Raw genomic sequence first — 20,342 nt, 5'->3', positions numbered from 1 at the left:
TTTCTGATATTTGCTTTGACTGCCTAGACTATATCGTGGCTTGCTTTTTAGTTAGCAATATTACTGAGATACCAGAAAACTTCCTATTTTGTTGCTTCCTATAAAATCCAAGTATTTATAGATATCAACATATTTGGATCTTATGTTATCTAGATATTTCTGTAGGATTCCAGTATACTATTCTTAAATGAATATAATAATATGTTTTCTCCTGCAAAACCATTCAAAAAAACACTTAAAAACTGTCCATGGAGCCTTTATTTTATATACGCCTATAAATTGAACATAAAAGGGTCTAACCTCACCCTATTGTGCTGCTGCTTCCCCATTCCTTCAGTCTGCAACTGTAGATGCTCTTTTTCACTAGAACTATTGGTTGATCTCCAGAGTCCACACTTTTTTTTAACTTCCATGAGTGCCAGTCATGTAAAAAATTCAGATCTTGCCTGCTCCACATAGGTAGACTACATCACCACTTTATTACAAAGGATATTAAAAGATACAAATGAACAGCCAGATGAAGAGAGACAGTGTGAGGTCTGGAAAAGTCCTGAGCACAGAAGACACTATCCCTGTGGCGGCTGGGGTGTGCCACCAAGGGTCAGTATAAGGACTGAAGTGTGTATACTGATATTGATAATGAAAGAGTTAATTATTACCTTGACATCTGAAATTTCAGTGGAAATTTTGATGGAGTGGGATGTTAAACAGAATGTAGAAAAGAACAGAAATGAAGAGCAAGAAAGGGAAAGATTTAGTAAAAACTATTCTCTCAAAATTGGCTATGAATGGAAAAAGAATGAGATAGAGGAAGACATAGGATCCACGTAGACTTTTTTAAGATGCAGTGACAAATGTACCATAAAAATGTATGATGTTAAAACTACAGGAGAGGACGTTATGTTAAGTGAAATAAGCCAGTCACAAAAAGACATATGCTGCATGATTCCACTTAAAATAGTCAATTTCATAGAAACAAAAAGTAGAATGGTGGTTACCAGGGGCTGGGTGGAGGGGAAAAAGGGGAACTGTTCAATGAGTATGGAGTTTCAATTTCTCAAGATGACGAAAGTTCTGAAGATCTGTTTCACAATAATGTGAATGTACTTAACACTACTGAACTATATACACTAAAAAATGGTTAAGATGGTAAATATTATGTGATTTTTACCACAATAAAAAAAATAAGAGAAACTGCGTGAGGGTGTATATGGAAACTTTCTACACTATTCTGGCAAGTTTTCTGTAATCTAAAACTATTCTAAAATTTAACATTTATCTTTAAAAAAGACCCAAATCAAACTTCCAGAGATGAAAAATATAATGCCTGATAAACATTACACAGGATAGAACAGAAGCAGGTTACACACTGCAGAAGAAAATATTAACTAGCAACAAAACACAGCAATAAAAAACTACCGAAATGAAAAAAGAGAGTGGAAATAAAAGCCTGGAGTTTGGGTAGAGAATCCAGAGAATCAGTGAGCTATGGGAGAACTTCATATAGCTTAGTATATATGTAATCAGAGCCTCCAGAGAGGAGGAGAAAAAAGAAGGAGCAGAAAAAAATATTTGAAGAACAGTGGATAAAAACTTTAGAAGCAAGGAAGCTCAATGAACCTCAAGAACGAACAATATGAAGAAAATTACACTAAAGCACTATAATCAAATGTTTAAAACTACTAATAAATAGAAAAACTTAAAATCAGCCAGGGGAAAAAAAGACTTTAAACAAAAAGGAGCAAACATAAGAGTGACAGACTTCTCATCAGAAACAATGCAAGCCAAGAGAGAGTAGAGTAACCTCTTTCAAGTACACTGAAAGGAAGACAACAGGCAGTCTAGAATTCTATATGTATCAAAAATATTTTGCAAAACAAAAACAAAATAAAGACTTTCTGACATAAAAAACCTGAAAGAACTCATCACCAGCATATTTGCAGGTCAAGAAATATTAGAGAAGTCACCTAGGCAGAAGGAAAATTATACCAAATGGAAATCTGGGTCTATACAAATGAAAGCTGAACACTGGAAATGGTAAATATGTGGGTAAATATAAAATACTTTTTAATCCACTTTTTAAATCTCTTTAAAAACTAATTGGCTGCATAAAGAATAATATCATTATACCATAATATGAGGTCTTTGACACATTCAGAAGCAAAAAAATTTTTAGCATTATGGGCAGCAATGGCACAAAGGCCAGGAAAGCAAAAATGGAAGTTTACTACTACAAGGTTCTTATAGTATTCATAAAGGGGTATAATATTACTTCAACACACACACTATTAAGTTAAATATGTATAAAATAAACCATAAATCAGCCACTAAAAAGGTGGATATAAAGCCAACAAAAGAAATACAATGAAACCACTGAAAATGAATTAACACCAAAGAAGAAAAAGAGGAAAAGAAACAAGGCAGATGGGATGGCACTTAGAAAAAACAAAAGCTAGATGATGAATTTAAAGCAAATCAATAGTCACATTAAAAACCACAAAAGGCAGAGACTATCAAATTACACTGACAGTCTCTGATATGATGCCCAGTATCAGTATATGATGCCTCTAAGAAACCCACTTTAAATACACAGACACAAATGACTTAAAAATAAAGAAAAGCTATGCCATGCTATAATTAACCAACAGAAACTTGGAGAGAGTATACTAATATTATATAAAGTAGACTGCAGAGCAAAGAATATTACCACAGGAAAAAGAATCATTTCATAATGATAAATTTATGAAGAAAAGATAATACCACTAAATATTTATAAAACTAATAACAGAAATTCAAAATATCTGAAGCGAAAAAATAACAGAACTGCATAGAAAAAAACCCACAGCTCTAGTGGTGACTTCAATACCGCTCCCTCAATAAGTGATAGAACAAGGAGGCAGACAATGAGGGAGGATATATGACAACACTATCAACCCAACCCTCCACCCAACAACAGCAGAATACACATTCCTTCAAGCGCACTCACACCATTCACCAAGACAGACCATATTCTGGGTCATAAAATAAGTGTCAATATACTGAAAAGGATTCTCAAAAATCAGACAAAGTATACTCTCTCATAACAATGAAATTAAGTTAGAAATCAGTAGCAGGAAAATATCCCTGAAATCTCAAGTATGTAGAAACTAAATAAAACACTTTTAAATAAACCTATGGGTCAAGGAAGAAACCAAAAGAGAAATTTAAAAAGAATAAATTACTGAAAATGGAAATACAGCACACGGCAATTTGTAGGATGCTGCTAAGGAAGTACTTAGGGGAAGAATTTAAAGCACTAAACAGCTAAATTAGAAGAGAAAAAATGGTCTCAGGTCAATGACTTCAGCCTCACCCTGAGAGGCTAGAAACAGGAAAGCAAATTACAACTAAAGCAGAAGAAAAGAACAGATATAAGAGCACAGATCAATTAAATTGAAAATCAAAACACAAAAATGAGAAAAATCGATGAAACTAAAGGCTGGCTCTTAGAGAATATCAATAAAATTGATATAACTCTCATCAGACTGATTAGGAAAAAAAGATACAACTTAGCAGTATCAGCAGCAACAGGGGGACCATCACTACAGAACCTACAGACAGTAAAAAGATAAAATGGGACCATTATAAACCACTTTATGCCAATAAATTTGACAACATGATTACTTGAAAGACACAAATTACCAAAGTTTACTCAAGGGAAAAAATAGATAACCTGAAAAACCCTCTCTCTATTAAATTAATTGAATTTGTAGTTAAGAGCCTTCAGCAAAGAAAAGTAAAAGTGCAAGCCCAGATTGCTTCACTGGTAAATACTACCAAGTACTTAAGGAAGAAACAATACCAATTCTACACATACTCTTAGAGAAAACTGAAGACTATAGAATATTTGCCAGTTCAGCCTATGAAGCTAACAATGCCCTGATTCTGAAACTTAAAAACAAAAAAAAACAAAAAAACAGACATTACAGGAAAAGAAAACCAGACCTTCTAGAACATGAAATACCAAATTCCTAACTAAATTTTGCAAATCAATTCCAATAATATATAAAAGAATAATACATCACAAAGAAGTGTAACTATTGTTACAATGTTATTTCTCCAGATATCAAACTACAATCCCAGTCGTAATTCTAGCAGGCTTTTTGTAGCAATTGATAAGCCAATTTTAAAATTTACATGGAAATTCAAAAGGTCTAGAATTTCCAAAACAGTCTTGAAAAAAAAAACCAAACCCACAGTGTTAGAAGACTAACACTATCTCACTTTAAGACTCACTATAAATCTACAGTAATTAAAACAATGTGGTACTGGCATAGGGAACAGATCAATGGAATGGACTACAGCATCAAGACCTGCACTTCTACCAGTCATTTGATTTTCAACAAGGGAACCAATGAAGTCCAGTGGGGAAAGGAAAACCTTTTCATCAAATAGTCCTGAAATAACTGTATACCCATATGAAAAAATGAACCTAACTCCTATATCACACCATAATCAAATATTAATTTGAGATGGATCATAATCCTCAACATAAAAGCTAAAACCATGAAGTTTTTATAGAAAAACAGGAGAACCTCTTTGTGACTTGGTAGTAGGCAAAATTTCTTAGGTCACACAAAGCAATAACCATGAAAAAAAAAAAACTGATCATGTGGACTTCAAATTTAAAAACTTCTGCTCATTAAAGACACCACTGAGAAAATGAATAAGATACAGATAGGGAGAAAATACTCACAGAACATATATTTGTCGAAGGATTCATATCCAGGATACATAAGAACTCAAAAACGTAATAATAAAAAAGACAGTCCAGTAAAAAAAAAAAATGGACAAAATATTTAAACAGACACTTCACGAAGAAGATATATGAGTGGCCATTAAGCACATGAAAAAGTGCTCAACATCACTGGTTATTAGGAAAATGCAAATAAAAGCTATCATGAGATACCACTACATGCCCACTGAGATAACTAAAATATGTCTTGATATCTGAATCTGGAGTGGTGCCAGTCTGCCAAGGTGTATGATTTTTGTCCAGCACGTATTGACAAGAAAGTGACTGATCATGGGTTTTAGACTAGATAGAGAAGGAAATAAATACAAGATATTGGGGGAAATGTGGGGTCAGGGAATTTGATGATATTGAACTATCAAATTTATGAATGTGAACATATGAAAATGTTGATCTGCTTTCATCAGTCTATTGTTTTTCCATAGAGTGTGCAACTTCTACTCCAATAGAATCAAGAAGATAGTTATAGAAAACAAGTTTAATACCTTCAATGCTGTATATTTGTACTTCTTCCTCAGGCACAGTGACTGCTTCCCACTGATGATTCTTAAATTTAAAAACAGGTTTTGATCATAAATAATAATTCATTCTTGCTTTAAAGCTCCTTTAAACACCATTTTAAGTTATACAAACAATAAAGGTTATTATTTTTTTTTTTACTAAGTATCACTAAGTAACTGGTTGATATAACACATTTCTTGCTCCATCAATTGACTAGATAATATATTATACTTGTCACATTTAATCTATTTGTTCATTCTTAAAAGTAAATGACAGTACTGACTACTTTTATGGTTTCCTATTCTTAACCAAAAACAAAGAATGACTAGCCATTCATATTTATTAGAGTATACCCTTTTAAAAAATATTACCAAATCCTGTCATTTCTTCCTTTGAAATGTTGTGTGATCATATTCATCCCCCAATTCCCACTCATTAATTGATTGTCCTTAGAGTCAAACACTGAATGCATGTGAATAATAACCTAAAATGTTTTCCCCTTCCAAGTATTTTCATTGAAAATTTGTATAAGTGAATAAAATAATATGAATTCACACAGAAAAGTCATGGTAAAAATTAGAACCATTCCTAAAAGATGGGATCCTAAAACCTTCAGTAATCTTATGATGAAAATAGATCCAATTCTTTTGCTATTTAAGGACCACTCATTGTATAGAAATTCTGCTATATCCTCGATCGCTTCACTAACTCCCTCCCTTATTTGCCTTAATTGAAACCAGTCTGTACTCTGAGGGCACCACTACTATTATAATTATAGCCTTCTCCAGTTAAGGTGCTAATTCTCCCAGACCTCAAAACCTCAGGGTCGGCAGGAAAGGGCTGGTCTCCTCCTCTCTCCCCAACACTTTGAGCAGCTTCACATTTCTCTGTGTGTAAAAACCTTGCCCCTTTGCGGCACATGCCAGCTGCCACACATACCTACCGGTTATCATCTACTAACTTTAAAGTGACTCTTCCTCATACATGGAGGCACCTGGTTCAAAGCTTTCCTTTTGAAAAAATGTCTACATTATAAAAATTTTCGAACAGATTATAAAAAATAGAAATCATAGTATATTGAATCCAAAATATGCCCGTACCCAGCTTCAACAGTTACCGATATATTATACCCACTTGTTTCATCTTCACCCCCTACTCTCCCTCTATTACACTCTCCTCCTCTTGACCTCAGTTTTTTATTTAATCTCTCTGTCACCCCAGCCATCAACTTTAAAACTCTTATCCTTAAAGTACCTAAAAAAAAAAACCGCTCCCTTGAATCCACATCTCACTTTAGCTTCTACTGTTCTCTTTCCCTTGTCTTTACTTCCTCTACAAATATTTCAACTTTCCAGGAATGCCTAAATCCTCATCACTTAAGTGAAATTGCTCTTTCATGGATCACCGGTTTTTATTTATTTAACATGTGTTTTGACAGTGTTCATCATTTCCGCTCATAAAACACCCTTCCTTTGTCTTCTATAACCTGATACCCTTTTGTTCTTTTTTGGCTGATTCGTCAAGTATCCTTCAGGCTAGAGTCTCTTCTACCTATCCTGTATAAGTTTTTTTTTCACAGTTCTGTCATGTAGACACTCATTAAATACCATGGTTTTATTTATCATCTATATACAGAGAGCTTCTAAATCTCCACTTACAGCTCAGCTCTCTCACCTCAACTTCAGACCAATATATCCAACTGCCTACAAGATATCTTCAGCTGAATACCCCACAAATACCTCCAAATCAAAACATCCAAAGTTGAGCTCATCATCTTCCCCTACAAAACTGATCCTCCTGAGACAGCATCTTCATCCATCCAGTTACCCAAGTTTTATTAATCCTTCCTCTTTTTACTACAAACAAACTACCAAGTCTGCTCAATTCTACCTCCTCAAGTTTTTCTGGAATCCATCCATTTCCATCCATCCCCACTGTCACTTTCCAAAACTGTGCCACCGTGATTTCTCTCACCTGGATTACTGCAAGTCTCCTAACTGCCTCTGGTCTTGTCCCTTTTTAATCTGTTCTCCCTGAGGCAGGAGATAGGTGGGCCCCAAGCTAGACATTTACAACTGGCCTCCTGTTCCAAATTCCTGGGGTGAGAAGAAGATGGGCTCCAGGCCGGACATTCATTACAACCCCCAACCCCCATGTTTACATTTCCTGAGGCAAGAGACAAACCAGCTCCGGACTACATATTTATGACCGGACTCCAGTCTATATTTCGAGATCTGCACTTCAATATAAGAAACAACAACAGGAACAGGGTAGATAACTGGACATTGGACACTTTTACGGCAGGGACAGAGAGGGGCTAAACCCTGTTAAAAGATCAAGACATCATGCATTTCCCATCCTTGGTGCAAGGGAAACATTGTACATGCACAGAAAGGCTCCTTGGGGTTCAAAAAGGAGGGGGCACCACCCCATCATAGGTGATGCTAAGGCCATCCCCTAGGCCTCTGGACTGAAATCCATGTTGGAAAAAAGTTGCCCATGCACTGTCAGGGAGGGTCCTAGGGCAGGTCAGGTGTTGAGAAACCAGATAATTGGCCAAAGGTAAACAAAGACCTGGAAGAACTGCCCTATATAAATGACTTAACCACCTCTTTACTGTGCTCATTAGGGAGGAGGCCCACACCCTTGCTCTCCCAGTGTGTAATTGTGCCTTGCTTCCATCTTAACTAAACAAACTGTTTCTCTGTGTGCTCTCCCACTAGTTGTTGTGCTATATCTCTAAATAATAAACTTTGTACCTGTTTTTTTTTTTACAGTTTTGCCTCTGTAAGAAATGCATTTTTCACTGGGGGCAATAGCCAGGGGGTCTGGTGGCTAGGATTCCTGGTTTTCATCCAGGCTACCCAGGTTCAATTCCTGGGCAGGGAATTAAGATCTCGCTTCACGCCACCACTCACTGCTGCCTCTCCGAGATCATCCCCACCAGGAGAATCTTTTACGTGAATGTGATGCTCAGTGTCTAGCATATATCTGGCACACAGTAAGTTCTTATTAAATATTCACTGAACTGATGTTGCCTCCTACTTATAATCCTTCTTTGGCTCTATACTGCCTGCCTTATTTCTTTTCAATATCCTTTGAACTCTATGCACTAACCATACTATGTATCTTTCAGTTCTTTGAGTATTCTATATATTCATTCTTAAAATAAATACGAGCCCTTGAATAGCCATAAATGAGAAAAGACATGTCCCTGGTTTAATAAATCTTATGTTCTACGGGGGGAAAAACAGAAAAAACAACAGATAAACAAAAGGATTTTAAGTAGCAATAACTACTATAAAAGAAAAAAAGAGGCCAATGTGATATAATGTGGCTGGGTGGCTACTTCAGACTGAGTTACCAGAGAATACCTCTACAAGGAGGTGACATTTGTGCTGAAATCTAACTGGGAAGGAACTAAGACGCAAAGATCTGGAGGTTCCTAAGCATTAGAACCAGCAAGTAGAAAGACTTGAAAAGAGCGTGATCTAGAGGAAAAGAAAAAAAAAAATGAATGTGGCTAGAACACAGTAAGCACAGAGAACAGTCTAATTATCAGAGAAATAGCCAGGGGCCAGGTCATAAAGGCCCTCAAACACCATGTTAAAGAGACAAAGGGAGGGTTTTAAGCAGCCACAATATGGAAGAATGGCTTTGAGAAGAGTAAGCCTGAAGACAGGGAGAATGCACTACTGCTATAGAAATCCAGAGGGGAGAGGAGTCTAAATATCTCTGTGGGAAGAACTCTCTCCCAGCATCTCTAGATCAGTGACAGGAACATAGGAGGCATTTATTACAAATGCATTTTATACTATCCCTATCAAGTATAATACTAAAATTACTTATTTTCTTGTCTGAATCATCCATTAGACCAAGTGAATGAAGTCAGGAACCACATCAGTCCTATTCTATCCTCTTTTCCCAAAATGAAAGTCCACTTCCTGAAGAAAATCCAGTTAAAAATACACCTAAAAACTCTGCAAGAATAAATACACTAATGAAAACCATCAGTGCCCCTGAGAAGTAGTGCTAGTTTTTGGAACTCAATTTTAATTAAGCATTCTAAAAAGGTACTCTAAAAAGAAATAAAGGTACATGGAAATCCTAAGAGGCATTTGGTTAATGTTCGTCTATAAAGAGTTTACCTGGAACAAAAGGCAGGATTTTACAAGAGAGAGACTAAAAAGACTAAAGCCTCATTGTATTATCAGCAGCCGCAGTCAGATTAGTAAACGCAAATCAACTCTTACTCAGATCTTGGCCATACAGTTTGAGCTAGAAGTATGCAAATGTAGAAAATATTAAGTGGTGGCTATTTGGAAACAAGGCCTCAAGAATTTTCCTCAGGTTAAAAAGAGGTTAGTAGAAAACATACCACCTGGTTGGAAAGTTTAAACATAGCTACAATATAGCACAGAAAGAAAAGAACTAAAATTCACTTCTAAGTACCACCATAAGAATCAATCCCTCACAACCAAATGTAAAATAACTAGCTAGCAGGAAGCAACTGCAAAGCACAGGGAGATCAGCTCAGTGCTTTGTGTCCAACTAGAGGGGTGGGAGACGCAAGAGGGAGGGGATATGGGGATACATGTATACGTATAGCTGATCCACTTTGTTATACAGCAGAAACTAACACACCGTTGTAAAGCAATTATACTCCAATAAAGATGTAAACAAACAAACAAAAAAAGAATTAATCCCTCACTATTTTCAAACAGAAGATTCTATGAAAGAATAAGGTTAAGACCATTTGTCATTCATCTGTTAATGTTATTTTTAACTGAGTGCTTCTGTACTGGAGTAACTTCTGTCTTTTCTAGATTCAATTCACTTTGTTCATGTGAATGTTAAATTTTAATCATTAACATGTAATTAATTTCTGAAAAGCTCATATTTAAACACTAGTGTTAAATTTTAGCATTTTTCTCTTGCAATAAGACATCAGAAATAATTTTCATTTCTAATTAACTTGATAGGTTACCATGCTCATCAAAACTACTAGAGCTAACATTGAAATCTATTAAAATAGCGAGAAAATAAATATCAAAGAAATCCATATTCTTAAGTTGAATTACAACATTATATACACACACACACACACACACACATATAAAATGGTACAGAGGAATCTAAAGCTTACATCATTGTCTCCAGCAACGTAGAATGATACAGTCTGGCTCCCAAGATTAAAATCTATCCAAAATCCCTCAAGTTTTTCATCTGATGGTATTTTCAACTAATAAAATAAACATATAAAACTAGAATATACTATGCTTTTAAAAGAGACAACAGAAAATTATGATGTTATATTCATGGTTGAGTTTTTTTAAAAAAGAAAAGAGTAGAGCTGGAAGGTATGGGAAGATAAAGAGCAGGCAAGTACAGCATTTAAATCAATTTAGAAACAATCAAAGGAAATGCTGCTTAATATTTTACATAGAAATTAGCTAGCTCCAAAAAATCACAAATATTCCAAGTACAAATAAAGGTTGAAAATATTTTCATGTTTGAATATATTCATGAATGATAAACAATAATGGGCTTGATTAAGGAAACATAAGAAAATTTGAAGTACAACCTTTATATTTCATTTATCCTTGGCTACAAATGTGCCATTTCATAAAATGTCACTTAGATCCAGAATACCAGACCAGCTGTATTTGTGATCTAATTATGACTAACATTAATGTTCTTGTCAATTTGTAACCTACAATTCACTTGACCTTTCCACCAAAAGTCATCTAATAACTAAAACAACACATACTAAATTTAAAATTTACCTCATATTTATCAAGAAATGCTGATAAACAAGGAAATGTAAAGACCCTGAAACAAAAAGTAGTCTGAATTAAAGAAAAAATTAATAAGCCTTCACAGCATAATTTTGACTTGCCATACAAATCACACCTAGGATCAAAAGGAAATCAAATCAGGCAGTAGTGACAACAATTTAAATAAAATCATATTTCCTTCTTTATTACTCTTTAAAGTGAGAGTTCAGGGGAAATCTGTTTCTGAAAGACAGCATATTACTTTTTTTTATAAATTTATTTATTTATTTATTTTTGGATGTGTTGGGTCTTAGTTTCTGTGCAAGGGCTTTCTCCAGTTGCGGCGAGCGGGGGCCACTCTTCATCGCGGTGCGCGGGCCTCTCACTGTCGCGGCCTCTCCCGTTGCGGAGCACAGGCTACAGACGCGCAGGCTCAGTAGTTGTGGCTCACGGGCCTCAGCATATTACTTTGAGGATACTACTCAACCTACCATTTTGACTAAAGTGACTGAACCAAATTACTTTTCATGTTATCGACTATGAACAGAGATTCCTAATTTAGCTTATACTAGTGATATTGATACAGTGGAAGTTCCCATAAGATTATATGGGAAAAGAAGAGTAGAAGTGAATAATACTGCTAATAAAAATGGCTGAACTCATTGAATACTTTCTTGGTCAGATTCTACTATAAGTACTAAGTGTATAACCGTCTCATTTAATCTTCACAACAAACATATGAGGTAGATATTATTAGTATTCTTATTTTACAGCTAAGGAAACTGAGGCGAGTAAGGTTAAATAACTTGTCCAACATTAGAACAGAAGAGGGGGACCTGTTATTCAAATCCAAATAGTGTGACTCCCTGCGCACAACCCTCACCCTATCTTTCATTTCCTTAGCAGGTAAACTAAATGTGAACTCATTCAATCCAATGTGTCCTGAGCACCTATAAGGTGCCAGGCACTGCACTACAAAAATGCCTCTTCTGTCATTGTCAAAAGTGATAAAAATTTATATTACCTAGCCTTCCATGACCATTCTTGAGATTAAATAACTGCAGAAAGAACATCCTTACAATATGCTAATTATAAAAGAAGATGATTTATGTTTGCTATATATTTTTATTCCAGTATGTGTACGAAGGAGGTAGCTCAAGTAATATTTATACCTAGATTTTTATTGTTCCTTAAACACCAAATTTATAATATATATGCAATTCTGAAATATAGTAAATCAATTTTAGACAAAGTTATTAATTAATATTAATTAAATAAAAATGTATTCCTTCCTCTAAAAAGTACAAAGCAAAATAAGACCAGTGGAGGATTATTTCAGCCTACCATTGTGTGCTCTTTCTTGAGCTCTATTTCTTTATCATTAAATGGTTGTATTTTGCATTGTTTACCTTCTTTTGTCTCCAAGCATGCCATTTACAAGGTTGAGAAATATCCTGCAATCCTAATTTTTAAAAAAGAGAGAGCTTTTAAAAAACATAGTAATTTTAAAAAAACTTGTTAATTTGTTATTTTTACACTACTTACTGTTTCAAATTCAGAGTCTTTAATTCCTTTAAATGCATTAGCAATAAAATCCATTGAAAACCACTGACATGCCAGTTCTTGCCTTTGTTTTTCTGTGGTCATTCTACATAAAGCTTCTATGATAGCCACTTGTAAGTCATAATCTTTAAAAAAAAAAAATTAATGTATTATTTGAAATTATGAAAATTAAAGTTTATAAAAGTCAATACATTTCATAAGTTGTTAGAACAAGCAAGAGTAATAAGGAACGTAGTGTAATTTACTCATCTTTTGCCATTTTCTTCATATAGATTAGAAACATCTCATCATTACAGGCATGCATATAGCCCAAATAACAAAATAAGTTTACTAAGAGAAGAAAGGAGTAAAAAAAAATTTTTAAGGATATTTAAAAGAAACTCCTAAATGTTCAAAGATTCTTCCATTCCATTATTAGAGCTGTGAATTACAAAATAACTCATACAGAAGTCTATAAATCACAGGTAATCTTTGTTTTCCTTTTGCATATCATGATATTTACAGTTATTTTAAAGTACTTTAAACCAGTGGTTTGCTCTATATGTAAATCACTACATCAAAATTTTCTCATATGAAACTTAGGAAAGAAAATTTGAGCTCTTTTAATAAAAACATTGTTTACAAACAAATCTATCAATCCCAAGAATATTAAACCTCTTAATTTCACAAAATACATTTAAGAAATTTCTTCACAAAAGGAATCCAAATCTACGTGAAAATTATTATTCAAAAACCTACCATTAGGCACAAATTATATTTGACAACTCCTGTTATCATACTTATTTTTTTAGTCCCACAGGTATTTATCCTTTAATTACTTATTAAGGTAATTAAAAATTGCTTGATTATACACAGTTTATAATTCCCTCGCATAATTTCACTAAATTATAATGTTACTATTACTTTGACTACTTAGATATGCCTTAGATATTAGTCTATTAATAAATTTGGAGTAATTTCAAATATGAACATTTTGAAAAAAAGACTTACCTCCAGCATCTAAAATCCTTTCTCCCATACTACTCCTGTGAATCAAAACAACAGGTTATATACTAGACAAGTATCAATTAACTAGAAAGCTCGTATGTTTGGGGGAAAAACCTTCACCAAAATTTACAATTGATTAGTATCACAGACTTTGGCAGAAAACGTATATATAAATTATACTAGAAAGCTACAAGAGTTTATCAGTTTTAATTATTAATGCAACTCATGGTTGCCTTATTTGCCTTATAAAACATCCTTTAAATTCTTGACTTGAACCACTAATTAAAGAAATATAGTACAAATTATTACATGAGAATTAACATTTCTTGGTTAGAGAGTATTTTCCTGGCATCTTGAGGCATTTTGTCCAGCATAGCATTCATTATTTTTAGAGTCTAGAAAAGAAAAATACATAATCCATTAACTTTATATATTCAGTGAAACATTAAGTACTTAGAGATATATTATAGGTACATAAACTTAGAAGCCTATTTTTTCTTAATCACAGCATTTTATGCAGGGAAAGAAGGGTGGAGGAAAGAGTATAAAGTATAAAATAGTGAATACAGGAAAACATAAAACACAGGATATCAAAAATAGAATATACCATGATTCCTGTACTCAAAGCAGTTATACTCTTTGCAGTATGACATATGTTTATTATTACTCTAAGAACTAAAGAAGCAAAAAATATTACCCTATTCATATTTGTTCTTATGACTATACACATGTACACACACACATATATATACTAACACAGGTTATTTTTAGCATTTACTTAGGAACTACTAATATCTAGATGGTATAGTTTATTTTCATATGAGCTATATATGTATACATAAACCCACATGCTTATGAATTTTCAATACATATTTAGGTAATATTGGGTTGGCCAAAAGGTGTGTTTGGCTTTTTTTTCCATAAGATGGCTCTAGTAGCGCTTAGGAGTCTTTAACTTCATTCGAAACAATTTTGTTAGATTGTACTGTGACAGCTGTCATATCAGTGTGCATTTAAAAAGAACTTACCAAAATTGGTGAATTTTTGTGTAGTCATTTTAATATTGAAGATGGAAGAAAAAAGCAACATTTTTGGCATATTATGCTTTATTATTTCAAGAAAGGTAAACATGCAACTGAAACGCAAAAAAAGATTTGTGCAGTGTATGGAGAAGGTGTTGTGACTGATGAAACATGTCAAAAGTGGTTTGCTAAGTTTCATGCTGGAGATTTCTCCCTGGATGATGCTCCACGGTCGGGTAGACAAGTTGAAGTTGACAGCGATCAAATCAAGACATTAACTGAGAACAATCAACGTTGTACCACGTGGGAGATAGCTGACATACTCAAAATATACAAATCAAGCGTTGAAACTCATTTGCACCAGCTTGGTTATGTTAATCGCTTTGATGTTTGTGTTCCACATAAGTTAAGCAAAGAAAACCTTCTTGACCGTATTTCCACATGCAATTCTCTACTGAAACACAACGAAAACGTTCCGTTTTTAAAACAAATTGTGACGGGCGATGTAAAGTGGATACTGTAAAATAATATGGAACGGAAGAGACACTGGGGAAAGAGAAATGAACCACCACCAACCACACCAAAGGCCGGTCTTCATCCAAAGAAGGTGATGTTGCATATATGGTGGGATTGGAAGGGAGTCCTCTATTATGAGCTTCTTCCGGAAAACGAAACGATTAATTCCAACAAGTACTGCTCCCAATTAGACCAACTGAAAGCGGCACTCGACCAAAAGCGTCCAGAATTAGTCAACAGAAAACGCATAATCTTCCATCAGGATAACACAAGACCGCATGTTTCTTTGATGACCAGGCAAAAACTCTTACAGCTTGGCTGGGAAGTTCTGATTCATCCGCCATATTCATCAGACATAGCATCTTCGGATTTCCATTTATTTCAGTCTTTACAAAATTCTCTTAATGGAAAAAAATGTCAATTTCCTGGAAGACTGTAAAAGGTACTTAGAACAGTTCTTTGCTCAAAAAGGTAAAAAGTTTTGGGAAGATGGAATTATCAAGTTGCCTGAAAAATGGCAGAAGGTAGTGGAACAAAACGGTGAATATGTCGTTCAATAAAGTTCTTGGTGAAAATGTAAAATGTGTCTTTTTTTTAAACTTAAAAACCGAAGGAACTTTTTGGCCAACCCAATATATTTCATCATGTCAGACAATGAGTTAAGACAACAGAGATACACTACATGATAATTTAGTGCCAAGATAAAATAATTATTCAATTTGATAAATTGCTACCAAATTGTCTTCACCTTCTCTTTAAGTTTTCAAAGAAAATCTAAAAAATGACTTTACCTCCTGCTGAATACAAATATTCACTCTTGAGTCAATAACCAGGGCACAAATTCGAGGTATGAAACTTTCCACTACTTGCCTTTTACCTGAATAAAAGTAAATTATTGACAAATGTGTATTTTAAACTCTTTTAAATGACAATCTTATATGTGTTAATAGAAATCGGACATACTAATTCAGTTCAGAAGAAGGCCCAAGGACTGGCCTGGGCACCAGGAAGAATGAAATTCAGTCCTGGTTCTGCCATTAACTAGCTATGTAACTTCGAAAAACACCATTCAAACAGATGTGACTGATTTTAACTCTGGCAAAGGAATAACCCCAGATCCAGCTTCCCCTTTGAGGCACTTAAAGCAGTATTTATTACTTTTTTGGATAAATAAATACAGTCCGAAACTGGAAACGTCTAATTTGAGGTTTTTATGAAAACTGGCCTCAGTAATTTATAGTCATACCTCCAAAATTCCAGAACGGCCATTAACACCTCCAGACTTCATGAAGATCTAAATATCTTGACCTATTTCTAAAATTTGACCCTTTTCTCTCAAAAGACAAGGCTTTATTAATACTAAGTATATTAAGAGGAATTTGCTACATGTTAATTCATGATGCAGAGTTCTAAAATAATTTTAACTAATGGCAACGCTGCAACAGAAAATGCACTTTACAAAGTGACTACATTAAAAGAAAAAAAAATCACTGAATTACTTGAAAAGATAAAGTGATTTACTTAAAAAAAAACCAGTTGGATCACTTCATAATCACTGGTGCTTTAGGACTGTTTTCTCCCTTAAAAACTTAAGAATTTAGACTAGATTGTTATGTTAATTGCAAAGAAACCAATGAAAAGGTAGCATTAACTACTACTGAAATAAATAGCAATTGATATTTTTAAACGCTTTGGCAGCAATTAGCTGTTCCTTTATTTATAAACAATTCACCGGCCCCAATTACCAATCCTAGGTAATTCTTCCTCAACCAACACAGAGATAAAATAACTTGAGTTTATTGTTTGACATAAGGCACTGCCAAGCACAAGTGAAATGATGAGTTGTAACATGTTCTATACTCTCTGTGTACTCTGAAAATTTTGTTTCATTAGATCAAGGACAAACTATGGCCCACAAACTAAATCCAACTCACTGTCTCTTTTTGTATGGCTGTATTCATCAGCAGGTACTCTGTGGAAATATGTGAATCTATCATGATTTACTGAACTGGTAGTCTCAGGTGAATGTCATTCATTCTTACGAACTTAGCCATCATTAGCCACCACTAAATGAATGGCTTTGGTAATTAGCTTGGGCTGCAGAGTTGATGGGTTTCTTAATGAATTCAACACCAAAGTCCAAGGCAATATTAGTGCGTATATGAGAAACTTATACTTCAATAAAGTTATTTCAATGAAACAAAGGTCATCTGAATCACAAGTAATGTCCAGCTGCTTTATACATCTCCTAGGCTGTCAAAAGCTGAGACAAGAAATGACATCTCCATTTCCAACAACAAATTTATAGGGGATATATTTTTTCCAAGCTCCAACTACAGATCCAGCAGCGTTTCTGGACGTTGATGTAGGTGCAAAGGAAATTTCCCTATTTCAAAATTCATTTTAACTCTGCAACTGAGGAGCTTCCACCTAACCTTCAACCGAAAGTGATTAATCTGCAATGCAATGGCATTCTAAAAAGCAAATATTAAGAAAAAAGTCTAATATAATTCTATAAATGCTTTCCAAGTGATGAATATGCTCAACTAAAAATCATGCTCATGCTCATGAACTGGTATCAGTATTTGGCATTATCTGCATGAAAAGACGTTTTCTAATGTAATATACACAAAATTTCACTACAGATAAGCATGAACAAATGAATATTTGCAATTAATTTTTATAACAGCAAACACTAACTCTGAACCTTAATTAAGAGAAACGTCATCTTCTCAAAAAAGAGTGCTATTCTCATTAGTAGACCTGTATTACAAAAACACTGTACTCAATTATTATTATATTTTGAGTTGCATCAATACAACATTTGTGGAAATTTGTTTTCTTTCTTGTTAAATAAGTACCTACATAATACCATCAATTTTTTTCTTGGCCCACAAAGCCTAAAATATTTACTATCTGACCCTTTACAGAAAAAATTTGTCGATCCCTGAATTAGGTAATGAATTCCTAATATTAGGACAATACTACAAGAACTGCAAGATTATACCAAAACTCTAACAGCAAATTACTGTTCCAGTAGAAATAAAATGTTTATTATACCTTCATCATCGATGTCACGTATGACCTGAAAGTGAATAATATTTAATTTAAAACTTACTATCTTATATTATAAACCATTACAAACAGTATTAAAATAACAGGTTACATATGAACTCACCAAATAATTATTTAACTTTTATGTATTAACTAATTAATCAGGATAAATGCACTAACCAACCTGTTAGTGACTTTTAGTCTCAGGGCATATAGAACACAAATTGTTTTTAAATAAACACATGCTTTATAACATCAGTGAATCAATATGATTGTTACCATCAAAAGATCAAATAAGTCTTCTATCATATTTATAACAGCTTCATCTTTTGAATTTCCTTGACTCAGAATAATCTCCTTGGATTTTTCAAACCAGGCGACCATGTAGAAAAAGAAATGTATATACATTAGTTACTCTGAATTCAATTTTAATAATTTTAAGAATGTACTCATACCAACAGTAAAACCTAAGAATAAAGAAACATTAAAAATAAAAATTCCAGTATTGTATCAAAATAAGTTTATGCTCTTAAACACTGTCATTGTTTTTGCTTTTTAGTAGCTCACTATATGTTCCCATTTTTTAGATGGGAATGGATGAAGTTAATCCAATTCCAAGTAGAAAATCTTTACTTCCCCCCCTTCAAATTCTTAGTTCATGTACATTCATATTCATAGATAAAAAATAAATTATCATTACACATTAGATTATTGTGGCATTTTTACTATTTGAAATGTTTTGGTATTATTTTATTTTTATTAACTCAGACATTTGAATACACACTATGTCTTAGGCACTGTTCTTGGTGCTGGGTATACAACAATGAACAAAACAGACAAAAATCAATATCCTGCATTCTAAAATGGGAAATAGATAATAATAAATGATATAAAAAGAAAAGTAAATTAAGTTAGATAGTGATTAAGATGAGCTAAAGAGAAAATAAAGCAAGTAAAGGCCTTAGGGAGTCTTGTGACCTTAAATTCACACAATTATCAAGGACCCTGTATACAGTTCCCTTGTGATCTTTATTTTTCTAACATATACCACAGGTTAAAAAAATATTTTATCTCAAAGTTTTATATACACTTCCCAAATTCATTTTCCAACAGTTTGAACCATTTAATTAGAAAACACACCTTTAATCATATTTCCCTCAAAGAAATATGTTACATATTCTATACTCATCTTTTGGACTAGTCCTTGTTTTATCATAGTTAGAAGTCCAGCTCGCCCCAATATACTGATATTTTTGCCACATCTTCCAAAAGAAACCAAAATGGTTGAAACAGTTTGGATATCCTTTTTATTCAGCTCCTGAAATGCAAATTATACATTTAAACATCTGTAAATACAAAATAGAATGGAATTGGCATTGTGCTAGGAGCGTTATAATCCTCACAAATCCTGTGTTAGTCATTATCATAATCATAATCTCCATATTGCAAAGGACAAAAGTGTGGTTTAAAAAAGGCAACCTGCTTACAGGCACTCAGCCAGTGAATGACAAACTCAGTACAAAATTGCAGACATGTATAAACTCAAGAAACTTTAGAATTATGATGCAATGAATCAGTTATCTTCCATTCTAAAAAGCTCTATGCATTTAACTAAGGGATACAAGAAATTTTTACTCACTCTTCTAGTTCGTAACAAACGTCAAATTCTGTGGAGATTGTCAATAATCACTTTTTTCTCACGTATAAAAATACTTTATACATGACAAATCAAGTACAAGGTCTTCGATGATTTTTATTTGTTTTTGTTTGTTTTATTTTTTGCAAGCACCAAGCACTGTCCACACAACATGAAGAATATGCTGATAGGCTTTTAAAAAAATAGATCAAGTTGTTTAAACTTCAAACAGGTAAGCTGTTTTTCCCATTTAGATAACAGTTAATAATGGTAAACACTATGTAAACACAGATTTTTTTGTATATATTATTTAGAAAACAACAGTCCAACATGTTATTTGGGACTCCTCAAACAAACACACACAAAAAGCAAGTGGTGAAACAAGCATTTATTTAGATAGTTATAAGTGAGCTTGCCAAAGCCTTTTTATTCATTCCTTCCAACGGAGTATCTCTTCCTAAAAAGTAGAGTGGTATCTAATAACTGTAACACTC

General features: G+C 33.6%; 1 protein-coding gene across 1 annotated transcript in view; it reads right to left on the bottom strand.

Annotated features, from left to right (window-relative positions):
• The window catches only part of SYCP2 (synaptonemal complex protein 2), a 72,619-nt gene that overhangs the window by 33,340 nt on the left and 18,937 nt on the right, over window positions 1-20,342 (bottom strand). Inside the window, 11 exon segments of the mRNA XM_059896450.1 lie at window positions 5,278-5,338; window positions 10,440-10,535; window positions 11,080-11,125; window positions 12,480-12,532; window positions 12,616-12,758; window positions 13,624-13,658; window positions 13,930-14,015; window positions 15,950-16,035; window positions 18,219-18,243; window positions 18,492-18,596; window positions 19,402-19,530. Of these exon segments, the coding sequence (XP_059752433.1) occupies window positions 5,278-5,338; window positions 10,440-10,535; window positions 11,080-11,125; window positions 12,480-12,532; window positions 12,616-12,758; window positions 13,624-13,658; window positions 13,930-14,015; window positions 15,950-16,035; window positions 18,219-18,243; window positions 18,492-18,596; window positions 19,402-19,530 (865 nt within the window).

Source organism: Balaenoptera ricei, chromosome 15 (assembly GCF_028023285.1).
Source record: "Balaenoptera ricei isolate mBalRic1 chromosome 15, mBalRic1.hap2, whole genome shotgun sequence".
NCBI classification, from domain to species: Eukaryota; Metazoa; Chordata; class Mammalia; order Artiodactyla; family Balaenopteridae; genus Balaenoptera; species Balaenoptera ricei.
The sequence above is the reverse complement of the archived record's forward strand: the minus strand, read 5'-3'. Positions and strand labels throughout refer to the sequence as shown.